At 41.9% G+C, this 17292-nt stretch overlaps 1 protein-coding gene across 4 annotated transcripts; it reads right to left on the reverse strand.

Annotated features, from left to right (window-relative positions):
* Positions 1-2240: 2240 nt before the first annotated feature.
* Positions 2241-16824, reverse strand: FAM76B (family with sequence similarity 76 member B). 4 transcript variants are annotated; one of them, XM_033146152.1, is made up of 10 exons: positions 16348-16824; positions 13928-13992; positions 13524-13578; positions 12029-12184; positions 10325-10521; positions 7914-7961; positions 7690-7770; positions 6727-6883; positions 5533-5634; positions 2241-3569 (listed from the first exon to the last, which is right to left on the reverse strand). In XM_033146152.1, exons 1-10 carry the CDS (start codon positions 16513-16515, stop codon positions 3480-3482), a joined length of 1119 nt encoding a protein of 372 aa, XP_033002043.1. In that variant the 5' UTR covers positions 16516-16824; the 3' UTR covers positions 2241-3479. The 4 variants fall into 4 exon arrangements, with proteins under 4 accessions (XP_033002043.1, XP_033002044.1, XP_033002046.1 ...); XM_033146153.1 differs by having other exon boundaries at positions 6727-6862; positions 16348-16817; XM_033146155.1 differs by lacking the exon at positions 16348-16824 and adding an exon at positions 16097-16119.
* Between the last annotated feature and the right edge of the window lie 468 nt (positions 16825-17292).

Here is a 17292-nt window from a genome sequence, read left to right on the forward strand (position 1 = left end):
ATAAACTTGAAACTGACACGGGAACAAATATAAGAGGATGCCAGTATGGCTCCCGTCTCACATACACAGCCCAACAAGAAGAATCCACTGATAGCATACGCATCATTCTGGCTTACCTGATCCAAGGAGGCCTCACCCCCTCACAAATGCAAACAAACCCCACTGCAGCCAACCAACCACACCCTGCCCCACAATACCTCTCACTACCAAGGAAATGTAATAAATTAATAGAAAGAGAACTGACCCAGTTGACGCCCAAACCCCACATGTACACTATATAAACACCCCCACCTCTCCTGTCCCCCAACCTTATACTGTACTCAACACTAATGCCTCACAACAAATCTAACTGATCTGTAAGAGAATGTACAATCTGAAAAAGAGACAAGGCATGTACTTTTGTAAACCAAGAAAATCTTTAATAAAAATAAATAATAATAAAAAATAGCAGAGGTGCATAATGTTTTAACAAGCTTTTATTGTGAAATATTGGATTTAGAAAAAAGTACAAAAATGTCAACTGTCAAATGTGTGCCAGTACAGAATTTCAATAGTATATACACATGTAGCAAGCTGAACAGCTTCACCTCAGAATGGACATACTTTCTAACTAAAAAGAAACTGCAATATTCACAGGCTTAAAATACATAAATAACTGAAGCCCAAGTGAAAGGTTTTGTTCAATGCTAATTAACAATTGGAAAACTGACTTAAATGCACATTATAGTACAATGTATCACCCTCAAAATCTACATTAAAAAGTTCATTGTGAAGATAGCTACAACTCCAGGATTTCCTTTGCTAGTTCCTAGCCTTAAAAACTCTCAAGTGAAGAGAGGGTATGAAACAAAACCAGAGTGATTTCTCTTCAAACACTGTAAAGTCCCTACATGGGTCCATACTAGGATTTGTACAGCTCTGGCAGTTAAAAATTAAAATGCTGGGTCTCTTTTTCTAGAATGTTCCTGTTGCAGCATAAGCAGGTTTCAATGAGAATGATTTGATCAGAAAGTGAATCAGAATCATGGTAAAAGTTCTGGCAGGTTTTTGTATTTAAAAAAACACCACCCAAATCTACCAGTGACAGGTAGATTGACTGGAAAAAGTATCAAAATACTCTGAAATGCAAGTCAGTAATGAAAAAAAAAAACATTCTCAATTATTAAACAGTCCAATAGGATAGCAGCAGTATATTCTACCCTAGCTGTTTTATCATGTTAAGATCATCAAATAGTATTTATAAATTTACAAAGTTTGTCTAGTATACAAAAAATTAAAAATAATCCTCAATATTGTAGAAAGCAGCTTTTTTTTTCTTTCAAATTACATTATTCAGTAGTCTGTTGGGAACAAATCCTCCCAATCTTCAGGTAGCTGGAGGTCCAAAAACAACACATTAACGCTAGCTGAAGCGCAAGTTATTCCTTTAAGTAACTTGATAGTAACTTGAGCACCTTTGAATCAAATAGGATTTCCATTTTATGGAAAAGCAGCTTTATTTTTAAGCTGATGAGACCATGCCTTCTGGAATGAACTTTCGAGTTTCTAATAATTCATATCATAACCCCCAAAGGGAACATTTAAAAAAATGAAGAAATGTAAGACAGGGACCTCAAACTTCCTACCTTTGGGTATTGCTTTCCATGTTCTGCTGAGGGATGTCTGCCTATCTATTACTGAACTCTCATGGTTTATTCAGAATCCTGGGACTTGTTCTAGGGATGCACAGTTGGGTTTGTGCAATGCTGACCAGACTTCGCTATCCCTCGGAACAAATTGGGAGTACATGTAGAGCACATGTAATACACTCCTGCAGCTTCATATTGCAGTTTGAGATCAGTAGTGATGGGCAAGCTGTCCGCCCTTCAGAGAACTTTGTATGCTATTATTTATGTTTCCATGGAATCCTGCAGCTTCCCAGGGGACTTTCTGAATGCCAGCATCTGGCTCTTTATTGAGGAATGAGATACTTGTCTTAAGAGATTTATCCAATTCCTGCTGGGTACATGATGCTTCATCATGTACTGATCCCACCTGACTACATGGCTGGCCCACAGACAGCGAAGACAGTGAGGGTCCATGGGTCTGGCGGTTTTTGTCTTATGTGAGAGCTTCTCCGGGGCCATATTTTTTTTTGGCTCCTGGGTAACCTGTCCTAGAACAGTGTGACTGCACCCTTAGCAATGTGAAGCTTTTGCTGTGGGGATGTTTGTTTCACTCTTTAGAAATAAAAGGGCATATTCTCCTAGCAGTTTAAAAAGGCATAGTATGATGAAATGTTATTAAAAGAAATTGCCAAAGAGTTACATTAGCTCAAATACTGTTCCTGCGTCATTCCATTTAGAAAATGCCACAGGGAATATTATGCAAATTAGCACTGAGATAAAAGGTGAAATATATTTTAGAAGCCCTACAGTTTAGTGTGTGTGGTGGTGGTGGTGGGGAAATTAAGTTAGGCACAACATGAGTTAAGACAAACACCTTCTACACAGACCAATCTGTTACAATTATGTACAGCCAATATTCATTTCCTGCCAGATCTTAACACCTTCTCTAGCACCCTAACAACTCTGGTCTTAACATCTGATTATTCTGTACATACATTTATTTATATACATCCACAAAGGAACATTTAAACATGATTATTATTATTTTTAAAAAGAAAAACTTTATATACAAAATACCAACATTCCTATAAATAATAAACAGGAGAAAAGGCACTTGCAAGAGAAAAAGTCTACAGTAAATTTTCAAAAAACACATTTTGTTCAGATACTTACAATAGGGAATCTCTCTTTAAATTTCTATCACAAGAAATGTAAAACACCAGTTATCACTAAGAATAGAACTGTTAAAATTCTTTTACATATTTATAGGTAATAAGCTTCTTGTCATAAAAGCACCATGATTTTAGACTTTCAACGTACTCTTATTTTGACCAAAAGATAATGCACAATTGTCAGGCATTCAGTGCTCCAGTTTCTGTTTCCAAGCTAGTTGTTGCTGGAATACTGATATGGTTGACTATTTTTTTTCTTGATGTGACTCTGCCCAGCTCCTGGGCAAGTTCTGCTTTTGCCTAGGTGTCCTGCATAAATCCAATTTAGATTAATGATTCTGCACAATAGCCATACTTGATGGATTGCTCCCTCAAACCGCTGCCTTGCATATGTTATTGCATGATGTGGTTAAAAATAAGAGCACTCTTACTGATTACCAGTAACTGTCAAGAAGTCCTCTCCTGTATAAATTCTTTTTAAAAAGCATTCTTCAAGCCAGCTGAAGTATTTTAATCCAAATGGCTTAAACTTAAAAAGAAAAAAAGTTCCACTGCATTATCAGTTACAAAAAGGTGTAGGAAACATGCCAACTACTCTGGGTGCAAAAATATTCCTTTTTTCCACTACACAGGCTTCTAAGGAGTTTCCACAGAGTCATTTACCTTTTGAATATTAACACCCATGCAAACAGCCAGCACTTCATGGAGATGTGAGCATGCTCCCACTCTTGTCAAACTTCTTGCCCTTTGATAAAGCCGCAACTTGTTTGAGCAGCTCTCTGTTTTTTGCCTGCAAAAAAACAAAACACCCCTTATAATTTTGTTGGTTGTATTTTACAAACGTTGCCATGCAATGCTGGAAAATGCTCCACTTCCCTCTTTGCACCATTCCCATGGTAGCTGCAGAAATGTCTAACAAATGTAGGGGAATGCCTGTGCTGCTGAAAAGGGCTCAAAGCCACGGATCCAAAGAGCTATGTAAAGTTCGGCCCAAGGGTTTTGGTACTCCAGTTCCTCCCCTGCCCCAATCCTATTGCAAACTGTTTGGTATGACAAGGTGATGCTTGAGAAATAAATGTCTGGAGTTCTTTTTGGAACCCTGTCAGAGCATTCATTAGATCTTGAAGTAAAAATACTGTATTATTTGATAGCTTTCATTTTGATATTTTTAAAGAAGGGCCTTAAAACACATTTTCAGACAGAAGGATGCTTAAATGGAAAGCTGTCTCAACATGACACTGTCCAAAGCTCCCCCCACAGCCTAGTTTAATAATCTGGCTAATTTGTGATTCTTTGGGCGTTAGCTGGAGCTTTACACTGTGTGAAGAAATTGGAATGTTGATGTCACCTAAAGAAACACATTAAAAAGCAGAGGCTATTTCAATTTCAACACTAGCAGCCTAGGAAGTTATCCAGGCACACATGACCACCATTCATCACAACCAAGTCCCTCTCTATAACACACAGACACAGCTGTGTACAACACTTAAGGTGCAGGTGAAAGAGAGTTGCACCAAAACAGCTCTCCTAGCTAGCTAGCTTTAAGCCAATTTCTTTAGTTGCTATAGCTGAAAACAAAAATGGGGAATAACAACTTTAGTACAACTGCTAAAACATATCAAAATCTCATGATGAATCCTGTTCAAGTTAGACCCCTGTTACTGAAAGTCAATCAATGGGACCTAACTGATGTAAGCCTTGCTAATTATTTCACTGCTGAGTGTTTATGGATAAAAAATTGCAAACATTGTTACGAACATCAATTACAATCTACTCTTCATCAATGCTGGGATGACTAGAGATCCAGCTTGTGAAGTTCAATATCTGCAGAGGCCTACTATGGGTTCCTCTTCTTGGTGTGATGCCAGAATTCAGTATTATATTGGGGTATGATATTGATAGTTCAAGAAGAGTGAACTGGATTCAAAAGGTTGTCTATCTCATGACCATTTGTTCTTATATAAATTATATAACAGAACTATTGCAAGCATAGGAAGCCGACTAAACTGACACCAGCTTAAGTTAAACTTGCATAAATTACCCCAATTCCATGAGCTTGTTTGGAGGTTCTAGCAGGGGAGTGCAGCTATCGTATACCCTTGACCGAAGAACGGTACACTCCTTCTATCTGGGATGGTCGTCCTCTTCCACCGAGCGCGCAGCTTCGGGAGGGACGCACATGGAGCGGTGAGGGAGGAAGGGGACACCCGCCTAGCCAGCCAGATCAGCTGAATCAACCCTGGCGATCAATGGGGTGACAGATGTCACAGCCAGATCGCCCTCACATCCTAAATTACCCCAATTCCAAACTCTGTTCAGCAGTGCTACTACCCACTGAGCCGGCCTAAGCCTCAAAGAGGGAAAAACAAGTCATAAAAAGAGTGTTTGAATTGCACCTCCCTTTTTGCCAGCATAAGCTCTGCCAGGTCATGTGATCAAGCTAAACAGAGTTGGGATCCTTCATGTCTCCCCTGCCTGGCAGCGCCCCCATCACTCCCCATTTTTCAGGGCTTACGCCAGTGTAAAAACCACGTGGCTCAGTCAGCTGAGCCCCAGCTGAGGGAATTATGCCAGCGTGTCTCCAGCTAAGCTTGGATATGGTGCTTACACTGGCATAGTTCAGCTGTGCTGGGAACTGGCCAAGAGGGAGAGCAACTGGATCCTAACTCACTCATCCCAGTAGATCCTGGGTTTTGATTGCTCCCCAGGTCCTTAGCCAAATAATGTTGTCTGTGAACGACTGTGGTGTTTACCTGTAGCTGTTCCACAGTTTCCTTATGAGCTCTCTCCATGCTGTTCATCTTTGTTCTCAAGTTGGATTCTTGGTACTGAAAGTCTGCTTTCAGCTCTGTCAACTAGGAAAAAGAATGGAGATCTTTAAAATACTGTTCCAGGCCTCCTTTAAAGCGATAACTCTCACACCAACCAGATAGATTCCTGGTGTCGTGTCAGATGAACATTTTAAAAGACGAAAAAGCAATTTCTTCCACTGATTTGAAGACTAGTAATGAAAATGATGCATAGCATTAAATATTGTATCTGCTTGGAGCTGGTCTGAGACCCTTTTAATAAATTATTATTATTATATCATATCTGCACAAACAAAATGAGCTGAGTATATCTGTAAGACGCAATGTTGTCTAAACATTTTTACTTGGTATAGTCCAGGAGGTTATTGTCCTTACGTACACAGTTAAGAAAAAATAAACAAACTGCACAGCGGTTATTCCCAGAAGTGCAAGTAAGAGGTCACTTCTTGCTTCCCATATTCTCTTCACCTCCTTCACAACACACTCGTAAGCCAGGCACTACGCTTCTCTCTTGGGAAGAGAGCAAAATACAATGAAGCTGTGTGGGAGTTAAGATGCCCCCAAATGGTGGAAACTATGGATTTGGAATGTAAACTCCAACCTTTACCTCTTAACAAACGCAAGCTCAGTATGGGGAAAGGTTTGAGAGAAGACCTTCCAAAGCATCTAGAGTCACCCATATAAACTACAAATATGTTATAATGTATAATGTACTTGGGAAAATATTATCTCTGGCTAATACCAAAACAACTCACCCTCCCTTTCCCCCAAAAGTAAGAGTTTGATGAGCAGAAATGATGAGGATACAGTATTATGTGTGCGAATTTAGTCAATTATTATTATTATTATTTATTGAATTTATATACCGTCCTATACCTAGACGCCTCCAGCATCAAACCTTAGCCAGGGTAGGTTCTGGCCAGCTAGGGAGAAGGGCTTACTGTGAAGGAAGAAGATAAAATTGGCTCCTCGGAGACAAAAAAGTTCTTCTAAATATAATTATTTTGAGCAACATATGACCAAAAAGCATTCCAAATAAACCCTGGGTTTGGGTTGTTTAATTCATATTTGTAATGCTGATTTCATTTGGAACTAGAACATTTACAAAATAGCTACTTGTGAGTTGAGGCTTTTTACCTTTTTATCTTTTTCCAGAATTGTTTGATCTCTTTGCTGCAAGAGGCGTTTCAGTGACATCACTTCTTCTTTCAGCTGACTAATGAGGACAAAGTTGTCAGTACCTCCGCTGTCTGCTGACTGATTTATAGAACTACTGTAAAACGAAAAGTGTGGGCTGTGATTAAAGGAGGGGGGGAAACTGTATGTATTTGAATCAGTTTCACAAATGTCCTAATGAAAAAAAAAGTACTTGACAGAAATAGATGAAACTGGCAAATTAGCTTACTAATGACACACATTATCAATACCTGCAGAAACATAGTCAAAACAAAATAAAAAATAAAAAAATTCCTTCCAGTAGCACCTTAGAGACCAACTAAGTTTGTTCTTGGTATGAACTTTTGTGTGCATGCACACTTCTTCAGATACACTGAAAAAGAAGTCACCAGACCCTTATATATAGTGAGAGAGTGGGGAGTGGTATTACTCAGAAGGGTGGTGGGAATGGGTGATTGGCTGATAGGTGTTCAGAAAGATGTCGGTCTGCACATGTGCAAGTTTCTTGGTGAGGTTGATGGATTAAGCATTAGCTTCCGACTTTCTAAATGAAGCACATTACACAAATTCCAACTGTTTGTCAGAGACTGTCGTATAGAAACTCTCTCACCTAACAAGATGCATATGGAACAAAGTTTGTCCATAAGAACCAAATCAAAGCAGGTTTATAGCTACAAATAACTGAACTGTTGCTCCTAGGTGCATTGCATGTTGGGATGTTCTCCTTCTGCTATATTTTAGTTGATTACCACCCCCCAACCTCCAGAATAGGACTGTAGAGCCATCATTTTCCACTAAAGTTTACACCAAGGCATATGGCCAAAATATGAAGTCATGTTGACTTTTTCAGAATAAAATGAAAAAGAAAAGAAAAATGAACAATAATTTCAATGGGAAAAACTGTAAGGAAGGCCATATTTTTACCTATCTCCATTAGATGGCTTGGATTCCATTTTGGGCTTTTTCTTTGGAGTTTCATTCTGAATAGCTGCAGAGGATTTATGGCTGAAAAGATGCCAACACAATCTGTATGACTATACATCTACATTTACACAAAACAGCATGTACACAGATTTCTAAATAATTTGACAAAGTAAGGAACAGGCTGGACTTACAAATTAATTATATTTTTAATAGTCAGCATTTACCTCTGTTTCCACAATCCCTGATCTTGCTCTGGACTCAGACTGCTGATTCTGAAATGCAGAATGTGCAATAGGCTTAAGAAGGGCGACCTCAATCATGGTTTGCAAAACGAAAAAAGAAAGAAAAAAGCCCTATTTTATGTACGGCTACCAGTTCTGAATATTCTTCAGAGACAGCCACAAATATAATAGCACACTGCAATCCTATATGGATGCAACCAAAGCATGCCTAACACTGGGCAGACTTGTCTTTTCCAGGGAAGTTCTGCAAGCAGAACTCCAGGCACAGCTATGTAAAAGTACTGCTGGCCACAATCACTTGACCTTTCAAGAGCAGCAGCAGGTCCAGAAGTACTCCCAGACTATGAGTCTGGTCTTTTAGTTACTTCTGTCTTGTCTGGATTAATGATCATACTGTGATGGGCTGAATGTGGATTAACAACCTCCATAAAACAATTCGGGATCTTCACTGACTTTTGAGGAAGCAGAAGGAGAGTTGGGGTGGCACCCATATACTGATGGCCCCATACTTCACTCATCCAGATAACCTTTTCAAGCAATTTCATGCAGCTGAAGAATAGCATGAAGACTCCACAGGCCAAAGGAAGTACACTAATTTCCCAAAAGCCTTTGAACAGGAACATTTTCTGAAACCCTAAATCAGGGAAGGCTAACCCCTGATCTGGTCCCAAAGAGAGCCAGTGTGGTGTAGTGGTTAAGAGCGGTAGACTCGTAATCTGGGGAACCAGGTTCGCGTCTCCACTCCTCCACATGCAGCTGCTGGGTGACCTTGGGCTAGTCACACTTCTTTGAAGTCTCTCAGCCCCACTCACCTCACAGAGTGTTTGTTGTGGGGGAGGAAGGGAAAGGAGAATGTTAGCCGCTTTGAGACTCCTTCGGGTAGTGAAAAGCGGGATATCAAATCCAAACTCTTCTCTTCTTCTTCTTCAAAGAAATCTGTTTGCCACCCCCTCCCCTCTGATGGCGGCAACAAAAATAAAAACACTGACGTAGTCACTGCACTGTGGTGATGCAAATCACCTTCTCCCTGGTCATGAGACTGCTCATCTGACGAGTGGAGAGAGGGTGATTACCTGGAAATGGGGGCTATATGCCTGTGTGCTATGGGTGTGTATTGGGCCCTTGGGAGGGTTGCGGAAGGGTGAGTGCTGCTTTTGGGCCAAAAAGGGTAAGCCACCCCTGCTCTAGAGATTGATTTAGTTTAGCATGTTTATTTCACTTGGGTTTAATAAACAAAGCTAAAAGCTTTGGAATTACCAAGCTTGCCTAATATTGTATTTTCAGTTTGCATCCATTCATTGCTGCTAACTTAAGAAAAGCTTCTGTGGAATATTCTCTGCTTCACATAACTGGGCCAGAAGTTAAAGACCCCTATCCAAAGTAACCCACCAGCACCATGTAGGACCAGCGTGAACTGTGTGCCTCCATCCCAACTTGACCAGGAGGTTCAAAAGGAAGTCCCAGGATATGCCTGAAAACACAAGACCGCCAGCCTGGCTGAAGCCAAGAAGGTCTGAGTCTGGGTCAGTTCCATGATGAGATAAAAGTATAATAAAATAAAAAATAAAATACTGATGGTATTGAAAGCAGCTGATGTACAGCAGAACGAACATGGAAGCCGTTGGGCAACGTCTATTAACACAATTAACTAGCATTTTCATTTTCTCATGACAAGTGCAATCTCCCTTCAACCACAATGTGTCTTATTTGGAATGTGCAGAGATTGGATGGCCATCTGTCATTGATGCTTTAACTGATATTGCTGCACTGCAGGAGGCTGGACTAAGCAAACCTTGGAATCCTTTCCAACTCTACGATTCTGGTGCACATTTATGCATCTCTTCTTCATTCAGAAAGGAGCCATGCCTAGCTATGTGCATTAGCAACAGCATTAGAACTGAGAGTTCAACTTGCATCTCAAATGTTTCTAAACTGTTACTGTTTCATATAGTTTTTGTGTTCTACAAAAACAACACAGACTCCCAGCTATACACATAAACGATCTCTAAAAGTTATGGCAGGATGTTGCGCAATAGGAAATGTGACTTTCTTTGAACAACAGGCCCTGCTATTTTGAAACCTCTCTCAGATTTGCAAAACAATTTGCTATGTGGGAAACTTCTTTTTCAAGAAAACAAACCCAAAGCTTCCTTGGACAATTGGAACCAGTTGGGCAGATCCTTGGATCCTAGCCTATATAAAGAAACATTCTTAGACCCAAGTCCCTATCTGCCATATCACACTTTCAACCTAAGGACATATTAATAGCAGAAATAGGTTTTGAGTGCAATAGATTAAATATACCAATTTAGCAGCAAAATTCTTATTGTATCTTGATTTAGTTTCAGAGAATACAGGTACCACCTCTATTCCACAAGTTTCACACAACTTACTTGTGATGGCCGCTGCTGTGACGGTGGTGGTGATGGCGATGGCGCTGGTGTTTCAAATGATGCTGGTCTTTTTCAGTAAGAGATGCGGAGGAGGAATTAGAATGTGAAGACCCTAAGCTCTTCCTCTGTTCCTTGGTCTTCTGCAGTACTCTCTTGTAGGACAGTGTACAGAGCCAACACAACAGCTTCCCATCAACCTTTTGGGAAATCATTCGCAGCAAGTTATGTTACACGTACTCAGTGCTAAAAAGACATACAACAGCCAAAATAAAATTATCAAATACTTCTGCTGTCATTCTTTGTGCACACATCTTAATACAAACAAGTTAAAAATACATAGTACAGAACAGCAGCATGAAAAATTAAACATACTGGACTTTCTGCTGAAAACTGGGTGAAAAATATTGCAACATATTTCCTTTAGGTGAGCACACCTGTCAAGATATAAAAGGCCTGTTCCATGGACAGAAGGGCTCTTGATCCAGCAGAGGCCCCCAATAAAGGAAGGGAAGAGAATATTTTTGCCAAAACTCCCATAACCTTTATCGAGCAGTGCCATGTCCCACACTATTCTCAAGGTTTCTATTTTCAGAGGCTGGAGGGAAAAGAGGAATCTGTAAAAATTACCTTGCCTCTTCCGTTAAGAGAGTGTCAGGAGTGGAACCCCTCTCAAGGGGTATTAGGATCCAACATACACATTTCGTACTCAAATGGTAGACCCACTGAAATCAATGAACTTTCAGTGGATCTAGACTATAACTAGCATTGGATGTATCTCCCCTGTATCATTTAGTCTTTCACCCAATTTCCAGGATACACCACAGCTCTCCTTAGACTTGGCCAATGATTTATCTAGGATCCACCATCCCAACTGGTTGCTAACTAGCATCTTGGAGGAAAAGGTTCTCAGTAGGCTTTATCCAAGAGTCTACTCTAAACTCTCATATGTAAATACTCATCATACTGTAACAAAATAAATGCAATCTAAGGGACCACTTGGAGCGACAATGGGGCATTGTCCGAATGTGGATGACAAGCAACCATGCTGAACTAGCTAGGTCTGAGACTGGTCAGTGCCTAAGCTAGGACACTGTCTGATAATCTACAAGCTCTATGAAAGAATGGTGAAGTAAAAATGATAATATATTATATTCCATCAATAACAACTGGGCAGACTAGATGCCAGTGTTTTATAGCCTCTGAAAACAACTATCAAAAAGGCATACTTTCAATTATCTTGTTTAACTGTTTTGTGAGTTCGAATTTTTTCATGGGTCAGCAGTAACACAAATCCATAATATAAATTCTATTTCTCCATAATTATTTGGAAGCCTTAAAACTGACTAAAGGTTTCTTCTAGAACACCTCATGCCAGAAGTGCAGGGAGCATCCAGTTACATGACTTAAGTAAACATGGACCCTAGGTAAGTGTGCCTGGAACCCCTGGACTCTCACACCACTCAAATTCTGACACCGACACTGGTGTCAGAAGTGGGATCTGTGTTTCCTGGAGGAAAGGCTCATAAGCAAGGTGTGCCTGAGTTGGGGAACCCCATTCTCCACATGTAGTTTACAGTTTCAAGGATCAGTGAACAGCATTCTGATAGACCATTAGTGAGATTCAAAACACAACAATACGATGTTGTTCATCATTCAGTTACCACTTTGAGACCAAGTATGAGCAGCAGCAAGACAAAGCTATACCTTTCTTCTACCTTCCTCTTTGCGATCAAAAGCACATTGTTGCTTGCATTGTTCACATGTTTGAGGGGGTCCATATTTCTTCTCAGAGTTTGTGCAGCGCTGACATTTTGTGCCAATAAACGCTGCAATGATGTTACAGTATTGACAAGGTTTCGGCTGAAGAAAAAGAACAACAAATTAAGAATGCCATTCCTTGCTTCAATATGTCAACATTTTATGCAAAAATGACCTAGAGTCACTGAAGAAAAGTAAAAGTAAAACTGCTGCTTTTATACAAGCTCATTTAGACAGACTTCACTTAGTAGTTACATGCTTGATGCTGAAACAATGTTATATTTTATCAACTGGTTCAAAGTTTCTTTAAACTTTCCTAACATCAGCTGCAGGAAAAACATTATTTTGCTAACTGAAATTTCTTTTTATTTAGGAAAATGTATAAACTGCTTAATAAAAGAATAAACAGTAACACAAAGCATTTCTGTTGTAACTATGGAACTGCAACTATGGAGTCAATGTATTTTCATGGTGAATTAGGCTATCAATTGCTATTAAGCACAATGACTGTGCTCTGCCTCTATGGTCAGAGGCAGAATGCTTATGAATACTAGTTACTGAACACTGCTAGAGGGGAGAGTGCTACTGCGTTCAATTCCTGCTTGTGGTCTTTCCACAAGCATCTGGTTGGCTTTTGTGAAAACAGGATACTGGAGAAGATGGGTCGTTGTCCTGATCCAACAGGCTCTTCTTGTGTGGACACTTCTACAGTGAAAGTAAGCAATCTCTAGACTATCAAAAAAACTATTACAGCCTGCTACTTAAAGATACAATGGAGACTGCAAAGTGCATCTTCCTGGCTGCCCATACTGCCACATGTTAGGTACAATTACCGGTATATGTCATAACCAGTGTTCAGTCAACCTTAGAACAAGACCTGTGCTCAAGTCTGGTTTGCTTCGCAGCCTGTAGCTCTCCAGAATACCGGGGATCAACTCTTCAGCATGTACATGTTTAAAACTATATGCACAGCCAAAGGCAACTTCAACCAGTGTGGAATAAAATGTCATAGTTGTTCTTATTTTCTTAAATCCAAATTTGAATAAGTCTCTGTAGGCCTGACTATGAATTAAGGTATGATATTCTTATTTCTATTAATATTATTTTGGACTATTTCGACTCTTGTTTATGCTGGTCACTGTCCTTCATACGATTAGTCATATATATATATATATATATATAGAGAGAGAGAGAGAGAGAGAGAGAGAGTTATTCTTTATAGCTATATACTGAAGAAGACCACGTCGAAACAGTGTATTTATCCGGAACGCTGTCTCACCGGATGTATTCAGTTACTCAGATTGTACAGCTATTATTACTTCGCTGCAAATTATAAAGCTATAATTGTGCCCATTATTCATCAGTCTACGTGTTGCCTCTTTCATACTATACCTATGAATTTAGCAGCCCAGTCACAAAAAAGATCCAGAATTTAACTCACCGTTCCAAATTGCTTTACATTTTGGGCACACTTCTTGCATATTGTGTTGGTTTTGCTAAAAGAAAAGGAAATAAAATTCAGTCTTTCAAATATTTAGTAACACAGGAGAAGTACTCATATTCAGGACAGATGGCTGGCCCTTAAAAGGACTCTAGTTCTCCAAAAAGGTGGCACAAGTTGCTCACCAGTGGCTCTTCCTTATTCTGCCTTGCTCTTTTGCCTCCTTCAAGGGACCAGGGTAGGCAGACAACATTTTCCCCAAGACATGAATGACTTTTAGCCATATAATTCAAGGTAAACTGCATATGAAATGTGGCTGACAAGCATTACATTATGGGGCATATAGCAGTTTTCAAGTAATAGCTGATAGTTCACAAGTGTGAAATAACATGAAAAAGACTTACCTCTCTTGTTGAAACTCTGATCGACAGTAAGTACATTTTACCATGGGATGTGCAATGCGACATTCCTAGACAAAAAAAAAGTCAAAATTGTTTTGTTACAGAGAAACTACGGACACTAGAAATTCATCTCATTTTATCTTATTTGCTCTGTGGACATTCCATGGTGCTCCCATGTATAAGTTACAGTTGTTCTAAGTCACTTTGGCTTTCCATGTGTGGCTGCAAACTACAGGGCAAGAGAATTCCTGATCTGACTTACTATACAGTCTATGTCACCATCATAAGATTGCAATATAAACCGGGTTTAAGAGATGGAATTTAAGATAACTAATTAAAAGCCCACTGACTGCTAATGCTGCAAAACCAAGTATCTTTTTGATACTGTGGACTCCTGCAAGTAGAATCTGTCACATAGCTGCTGTAACAAGCAATGGGCTATGATGACTTTGATTGCCTATGAAAGCTTGTGCCACAACAGACTAGCTAGCTGCCAGAGCATTATAGCCTGTTTTAAAAAGAAAACCAAAACAGGTGTTTCTTCATTACTGCAAGCAAGGGATGAAGTAGCATTTAGGTTTTTTTAAAATGTGTGCCAAAGATGCATTGAATCAGTGGTGGAAAACCTGAGACCCTCCAGATGCTGTTAAGTCTCCACGTATCATGGACAAAAACTATGGGAATTACAGCCCAACCATTATTTGGAGGGCTGCAGGTTCTGCCCTGTTTAAAATGAACAAGTCAAAATGTAAGATCAAAATTTTCCAATATGTATAATAAATTAAGGACAGAACTACCCTGAGGGATTGTCACTGAAAATGGTAAATCCACAGCTGTCAACTTTCCCTTTTTTGCGGGAAATTCCCTAATTCCAGCGCCAGTTTCCCATTGCAAAAAAAGAAAAAAAAGAAAGGTTGACAGCTCTGGACCCCATCCCATCACCATGTAGTGATAGCTGCATACTGTCTGACAGTGGGAGGGAAATCCACTATGGTTAAGAATGGGGTTGGAGTAAATGCAAAATATGATGACACGATAGAGGGAAGAATCTCATACAGTGATGACATTCTGGGTGGCACCATCATGCCAGGCATAACAAATGGGCCACAACACCTACGCCACAGGGCAGTTTTGGTGGCAGACTGGCACCTCCCACTGAGTAATCTGAAAAGAACTGATCAACCTGGAATTTGTCACTAAGGCTGCAATCCTATAGGCCCCTGGAGAGCAAGTATTACTGAACTCAAATGAGACTTACTTTTGGGGTTGTCACATATATAACCTCTCATCCCTTTTTCGTTGTGTATAAAACTATCAGTTTGTAACCCTGAAAATGAGGCCTGTTTTGCAACTGATCTAGGTCAGCTTCTCTGAACATCTAAAGAGCCTGCTGGGACAAGCCGGTTGCCCATCCAGGCCAGCATCTTGTTCTCACAGTGGCCAGCCAGGTGTCTGTGGGAAACTAGGCAAGCAGGATCCAAGCGCAAGAGCACCTGACCCATCCTCAACTTGTATTCAGAAGCACTGCTGCTGCTTCCAAGTGTGGAAGCACAGGCGAGCCATTATGGCTAGTAGTCTTCAATAGTGCTCTCCTCTTCTGAAGTCATGCAAGTTGGTGGTCATCACTGTATCCCTGATGGAGAATGCCCCATAATTTTAACTATGCGCTACATGGAAGAGAAGTGCTTCCTGTTATCCGTCCTGAGCTTTCCAAAGTTCAGCTTCACTAGATACTAGCAGGGACGTATCCTTTGCTTTAAAAAGTGCATAATAAATGCTCCAAGTGAAAAAGAAACTGCACAGCAGTAGCGTTGCTTTCCTGAAGCTAAACCCTTCCCTTGCCTTCACTCCTCTGCTTGGTCAGCTCCCTTGTAATTCCAAGGCTGCTGCTTCGTTAACTACAAACCCCAAAATCTGGGGCCCATCCCAAACCTTTCCTAGGGTTTTTGTAGACGTTTTGTAGGGTCAAAATGCAGGGTTTCCCCTTACAATACCCTACGAAAGGTTTAGAGGGCGGTCTCAAATTTAAGGGTTCCTAGTTAGTTGTTGTTGGGAGGGAAAGAACCTACCTAACGCTGGATTTGCACTACTAGGCTCTACAGAACTTTGGAGTGGATGGGACGTTGGTTTTCTCGGTGTTAACCGCGACTCCCCGTTTGATGTATCACTTACTCAGTTTGGGAGCCCCACTAAAAGCTTTAGAGGGGACCCGATATTTCGGGGTTCGTGGTTAACGAAGCTCCAGGCCGCCCCGTCCCTTCAAACTCCCTTCAGCCCCGGAAGCGGGCACGTCCCGCCGAGCAGCCGGATATCCTCTCGCCGCCCGCCCTGCCGCCCCCACCCCACGCAGCTTCCCTCCCTCCTTCGGCGTCCCCTCCCGGCCTACCCCCGCAGCCCCCCGGCCGGCCTTCGGGGAGCGGCACCTTGCAGAGCTGCTGTCCCTGGGAGAGCTCCTCGAACGGGTAGCGCTGGTTGCACTTGGTGCAGGCGTAGAGAGCCGGGGCGGCGGCGGCGACGGACCCACCTCCGACGACGACGGCCGCCGCTGCCGCCGCGACCGCCACCCCGGAGGCCCCGGATGTTGCCGCCATCCACCTTCCCTTCACAGCGCCGAAGGAGCCGGGAAGGAACCAACCACCGGCGGGAGGGCGGGAGGGCAGGAGCGAACGAACGACTGGGAGAGAAAGAGAGAGGAGAGATTCTCCCCTCCCCCGCGCGCCTGTTGGTTTCTTCGGCTCCTTCGCCGCTTCTTCCTCCGCTTAGGCCCGGTTTCCTCCTTGTGTCGGCATCCGCGTCAAGAGGCCCTTCCGTTCCCCCCTCCTCCTCTTCCTTTCTCCTCACGCAAACAGAGGCCGAGCGCGAGCGAGGGAGCAAACCGACGGAGCGCGAACCTCGGCGCCCTCGGCCAATCAGCGCGGCGCGGCAAGGCCGCCTTCAAACCTCGCCGCCCAATGAGGAGGCGGGGGAAGCCGCGCGACGTCTCTCACCCCCCACGCCCGCCGTCATTGCGTCACGTTTCTTATAAGGCCAGACCAATTAGAAAAATAAAATAAAATAAGGCGGAACCCGCTCTCCGCCCCCTTCTCTCATTGGACGGGCGCCGGTTCCCTTTTTTCCATACGGGACGTTCGGGCCAACGAGAGTCGCAGTAATAACCGCCTTCGCGAGGCTGCGCCTGCGCAGAAGGGAGACAAGCGCGGTTCGCTTCCTTCCTCCTTCCACCCACCGAAAGCTCCACAAACAAATCCGGAGCGTAGCTTAGCCGTGGCTTCTGATTCGCTTGCTCTTGAAACCCCAAGGCGGCTGCTGTGGCTGCTTTCCCCCCCTTCTTCTTCCTCAACTTTGGTTGGTTAATCCGGGCGTCCATC

Source organism: Lacerta agilis, chromosome 4 (genome assembly GCF_009819535.1).
Source record: "Lacerta agilis isolate rLacAgi1 chromosome 4, rLacAgi1.pri, whole genome shotgun sequence".
Taxonomy (NCBI): domain Eukaryota; kingdom Metazoa; phylum Chordata; class Lepidosauria; order Squamata; family Lacertidae; genus Lacerta; species Lacerta agilis.